Genomic DNA, 6,000 nt, shown 5'->3' with positions numbered 1-6,000 from the left:
GTATGTAGACTGGTCTCACTAGTAATATGACTGTTATGTCACCTGGTATGTAACCTGGTCTCACTAGTTATAGGACTGATGTCACCTGGTATGTAGACTGGTCTCACTAGTAATATGACTGATATATCACCTGGTATGTAGTTGCTCTGTGGCTCGATGCCGGCGGGGAAGTTGGTGTTCTCTGGGATGGAGTGGCTGTAGTCGTCCAGAGGAGGAAACTCACTGGGGATCTCTGTGTGTCTGGGAACCAGCACAGGAGGCAGCACTGCAGAAACACAATTAGACATGTATCACAGACAGACAGAAACACAATTAGACATGTATCACAGACAGACAGAAACACAATTAGACATGTATCACAGACAGACAGAAACACAATTAGACATGTATCACAGACAGACAGAAACACAAGTAGACATGTATCACAGACAGACAGAAACACAAGTAGACATGTATCGCACACAGACAGAAACACAATTAGACATGTATCGCACACAGACAGAAACACAATTAGACATGTATCGCACACAGACAGAAACACAATTAGACATGTATCGCACACAGACAGAAACACAATTAGACATGTATCGCACACAGACAGAAACACAATTAGACATGTATCGCACACAGACAGAAACACAATTAGACATGTATCACACACAGACAGAAACACAATTAGACATGTATCGCACACAGACAGAAACACAAGTAGACATGTATCGCACACAGACAGAAACACAAGTAGACATGTATCACACACAGACAGAAACACAAGTAGACATGTATCGCACACAGACAGAAACACAATTAGACATGTATCGCACACAGACAGAAACACAATTAGACATGTATCGCACACAGACAGAAACACAATTAGACATGTATCGCACACAGACAGAAACACAAGTAGACATGTATCACACACAGACAGAAACACAAGTAGACATGTATCGCACACAGACAGAAACACAATTAGACATGTATCACACACAGACAGAAACACAATTAGACATGTATCACACACAGACAGAAACACAATTAGACATGTATCACAGACAGACAGAAACACAATTAGACATGTATCACACACAGACAGAAACACAATTAGACATGTATCACACACAGACAGAAACACAATTAGACATGTATCACAGACAGACAGAAACACAATTAGACATGTATCACACACAGACAGAAACACAATTAGACATGTATCACAGACAGAAACAGAAAGAACACAAATGCACAGATACAATGCATTGTTTCTCTAACACACCAAAAGTGATAGATAGCTCTTTTATGTTTTCACAAATGACAGCTGAGGCGGAGCCTCTCACACCTGTCAAACCAGTAGTCACAAGAGCCAATACATTTACAAGATGTGCAATACATGCTACTGAGGCGAAGCTCATTGAACCTCTGGTGGTTTTTAATGAAAGGGGACTGTTGTCTGTACCTGGCGTCTCCACCCTCTGGTAGTGGTAGGGGTTGACACACACCTCATCCTTCTTGGTGTGGAAGGCGTACTCACAGAGCTCCACGGCCCGCAGCTCGTGGTGGGACTGCAGGTCCGGCCAGCGCCACAGGCGGCAGTAGATGACGTGCGGGAGGCCCTTCCTGTGGGACACCTGTAACCGTCCATCCAGAGACCTGGCAGAGACAGAGAGGTTTGTTTTGTTGTTACTGCTTTGGGAGTTAAACGTTCATAAACTGTTTTTCCTTTTGGCACGTTGCTTGAATATTTTGCAGTTCTTGAAAATGGCCAAGCAGGCCAACTCCAAAAAGGTAAGAACACAATCTCACGACTGCGAGTGTACAGAGATCACACCCCATACACTGAGTATAGGCAAAAACATTTCACCTTGCGAGCAAAACACTTTAAAGCCCCCCCACCCCCACCCACCTGCAATTATATACATTGGTCCGGAGAGAAGAGTGTGCAATTTTATACACTACATGAAATGTGTTTCCATGGCCGAGCAGCCGCACACAATTCTAAGATCACCACGAGCAATGCCAAGCGTCAGCTGGAGTGGTGTATAGCTCACCGCCATTGGACTCTGAAGCAATGGAAACACGTTCTCTGGAGTGATGAATACGCTTCACCATCTGGCAGTCACGACAGACGAATCCGGGTTTGGCGGATGCCAGGAGAACGCTACCTGCACGAATGCAGTGCCAACTGTAAAGTTTGGTGGAGGAGAAATAATGGTTTGGGCTAGGCCCATTAGTTCCAGTGAAGGGAAGACTGCAAACTCTCCTTCCAGACCCATATCAAACATCTCCAATCGAAAATCAAATCAAGAGTCGGCTTTCTATTCCGCAACAAAGCCTCCTTCACTCACGCTGCCAAGCTTACCCTAGTAAAACTGACTATCCTACCGATCCTCGACTTCGGCGATGTCATCTACAAAATCGCTTCCAACACTCTACACAGCAAACTGGATGCAGTTTCACAGTGCCATCCGTTTTGTCACTAAAGCACCTTATACTACCCACCACTGCGACTTGTATGCTCTAGTCGGCTGGCCCTCGCTACATATTCGTCGCCAGACCCACTGGCTCCAGGTCATTTACAAGGCCATGCTAGGTAAAGCTCCGCCTTATCTCAGTTCACTGGTCACGATGGCAACACCCATCCGTAGCACGCGCTCCAGCAGGTGTATCTCACTGATCATCCCTAAAGCCAACACCTCATTCGGACACCTTTCGTTCCAGTACTCTGCTGCCTGTGACTGGAACGAATTGCAAAAATCGCTGAAGTTGGAGACTTTTATCTCCCTCACCAACTTCAAACATCAGCTATCTGAGCAGCTAACCGATCGCTGCAGCTTGGTTGGTAAATAGCCCACCCATTTTCACCTACCTCATCCCCACAGTTTTTATTTATTTACTTTTCTGCTCTCTTGCACACCAATATCTCTACCTGTACATGATCATCTGATCATTTATCACTCGTGTTAATCTGCAATATTGTAATTATTCCCCTACCTCCTTATGCCTTTTGCACACATTGTATATAGACTCCCCTTTTTTTCTACTGTGTTATTGACTTGTTAATTGTTTACTCCATGTGTAACTGTGTTGTCTGTTCACACTGCTATGCTTTATCTTGGCCAGGTCGCAGTTGCAAATGAGAACTTGTTCTCAACTAGCCTACCTGGTTAAATAAAGGTGAAATAAAAAATAAAAAAAATAAAAAATAACGAGGGTATATACAAGGAGAACCCTTGTATGCTGTAGTCTTAATGCTACAGCATACAATAATATTCTAGACGATTCTATGCTTCCAACTTTGTGGAAGGGCCTTTCCCGTTTCAGCAAGCCCACGTGCAAAAAGTGAGGTCCATACAGAAATGGTTTGTCGAGATCGGCGTGGAAGAACTTGACTGGCCTGCACAGAGCACTGAGCTCAACCCCACCAGACACCTTTGGGATGAATTGGAACGCTGACTGCGAGCCAGGCCTAATCGCCCAACATCAGTGCCCGACGTCACTAACGCTCTTGTGGCTGAATGGAAGTAAGTCCCTGCAGCAACGTATCAACAACTAGTGGAAAGCCTTCCTAGAGGAGTGGAGGCTATTACAGCAGCAAAGGGGGAGAACAACTCCATATTAAATGCCCATGATTTTGGAATGAGATGTTGAACTAGAAGGTTTCCACATACTTTTAGTAATGTAGTACACACAGTTGAAGTCAGAAGTTTATACACACCTTAGCCAAATACATTTAAACTCAGTTTTTCACAATTCCTGACATTTAATCCCAGTAAGAATTCCCTGTCTGAGGTCAGTTAGGATCCACACTTCATTTTAACAATGTGAAATGTCAGAATAATAGAAAGGAGAATGATTTCTTCCATCTTTTATTTCTTTCATCACATTCCCAGTGGGTCATCAGTTTACATACGGTCAATATACTCACTATCAGTTCTCTATATACTACTGTAACCCAGTAACTGGTCTTCTGTGGCCTAGACAGCTTCCCTCAAATATTCTCAATTTGTATTTGGTAGCATTGCCTTTAAATTGTTTAACTTGGGTCAAACGTTTCGGGTAGCCTTCCATAAGCTTCCCACAATAAGTTGGGTGACTTTTGGCCCATTCCTCCTGACAGAGCTGGTGTAACTGAGTCAGATTTGTAGGCCTCCTTTGCTCGCACACGCTTTTTCAGTTCTGCCCAAAATGTTTCTATGGAATTGAGGTCAGGGCTTTGTGATGGCCACTCCAATACCTTGACTTTGTTGTCCTTAAGTCATTTTGCCACAACTTTGGAAGTAAGCTTGGGGTCATTGTCCATCTGGAAGACCCATTTGCGACCAAGCTTTAACTTCCTAACTGATGTCTTGAGATGTTGCTTCAATATATCCACATAATTTACCTGCCTCATGATGCCACCTATTTTGTGAAGTGCACCAGTCCCTCCTACAGCATAGCACCCCCACAACATGATGCTGCCACCCCCGTGCTTCACGGTTGGGATGGTGTTCTTCGACTTGCAAGCCTCCCCTTTTTCCTCCAAACATAACGATGATCATTATGGACAAACAGTGGACCAGTTGCCCATCTCTGGGCTGACTATATAACATGTATTAAATATGCTCATGTTGCTCTGTCTCATTCTGATGCACCCTGATTTAGGATCCCAGCAGCAGAGGGAGGCTGTCTAGAACACAGACGACCAGTTACTAGGTTACAGTAGTGACAGGGTTTCTCCCCATGGCCATGTGTTGTCAATGAAACATGTAGACCACTGAGCCAGGGTACATGTAGGGGAAACAGCCTGCACTCTTGAATTGAACTGAACAAAAATGATTCCACTATAACCGTGAAAACATTACCAATGGAATTAAAAATGTTCCTTTATAGAATTTCAGACAGTCAGAAAGACGTCTTCACAGCGTATAAAATCTAACTACACAGCAGCCACACCACAGCTTGTGAATGTTTGGTTTAATACGACCCTTTATTGTCATGGGTCAGAGCTGTGTGATAAGGGTTTTTAGGTCTAATAATAATAAGTGATATCACTAACTCCGAGACAGGAAGAGTAAAAGGAGAAGCTACGCATGGCTTTCAGCTTGTTATTAGTAGGAGAACTTGTGGTGGGGGGTTAGGATTCATCACGACTGAATTTCACCTTGTTATTAGTAGGAACTTGTGGTGGGGGGGTTAGGATTCATCACGACTGAATTTCACCTTGTTTTTGTAACTTTACTATTAATTCTCTGGTTACAATTACGTGGTCAAAATCCTGACGTGAATTATTACCATCTTGGTAAAGAGAGATCATCCTGCTGACGGTCCAAAGTAAACAATGAGGTCATCGGGTCATTTCAGGTCATTTCAGCCAGCCATGACACCCACCATCAATAGTTTCTGGAGTTAGAAACAAATTGCCATTCCTGAAACATTTTGTTGACATTTTAAAATCGCAGAAAAAAATTCAGCTAACTGATTGCAACCAAATTGGTCATTTGAATTTATAGGAGTTAGATCATAGTCAGTAAATATAATACCCAACATCCAATTTGGACCAAACTACTTCTTACAAATGAGTAAGACATGAAGAATCCATTTCTTTTTTCAAAAAGACACTCAAGGACCCAATGAGAATCCAACAACCAGTATACACTATCAGTTCTCTATATTTGACAAGATGTATGGAGTAGAGGTTGACCGATTAATCAGAATGGCCGATTAATTAGGGCCAATTTCAAGTTTTCATAACAATCGGAAATCGGTATTTTTGGGCGCCGATTTGCCGTTTTTTTACATTGCTTTTTACACCTTTATTTAACTAGTCAAGTCAGTTAAGAACACATTCTTATTTTCAATGACTGCCTCGGAACAGTGGGTTAACTGCCTCGTTCAGGGGCAGAAAGAGATTTTCACCTTGTCAGCTCGGGGGATCCAATCTTGCAACCTTACAGTTAACTAGTCCAACGAAATAACGACCTGCCTCCCTCTCGTTGCACTCCACAAGGAGACTGCCTGTTA

At 43.2% G+C, this 6,000-nt stretch overlaps 1 protein-coding gene across 1 annotated transcript in view; it reads right to left on the bottom strand.

Annotated features, from left to right (window-relative positions):
* LOC124035481 (mothers against decapentaplegic homolog 3) overlaps positions 1–6,000 on the bottom strand; it is a 47,174-nt gene that overhangs the window by 18,045 nt on the left and 23,129 nt on the right. The window contains exons 2-3 of the mRNA XM_046348933.1: positions 1,457–1,650; positions 131–265 (exon numbers count right to left, since the gene is read on the bottom strand). Of these exons, the coding sequence (XP_046204889.1) occupies positions 131–265; positions 1,457–1,650 (329 nt within the window). The remainder of the gene's footprint in view (positions 1–130; positions 266–1,456; positions 1,651–6,000) is intronic.

This window comes from Oncorhynchus gorbuscha, linkage group LG05 (assembly GCF_021184085.1).
Source record: "Oncorhynchus gorbuscha isolate QuinsamMale2020 ecotype Even-year linkage group LG05, OgorEven_v1.0, whole genome shotgun sequence".
In the NCBI taxonomy this organism is placed as follows: domain Eukaryota; kingdom Metazoa; phylum Chordata; class Actinopteri; order Salmoniformes; family Salmonidae; genus Oncorhynchus; species Oncorhynchus gorbuscha.
The sequence above is the reverse complement of the archived record's forward strand: the minus strand, read 5'-3'. Positions and strand labels throughout refer to the sequence as shown.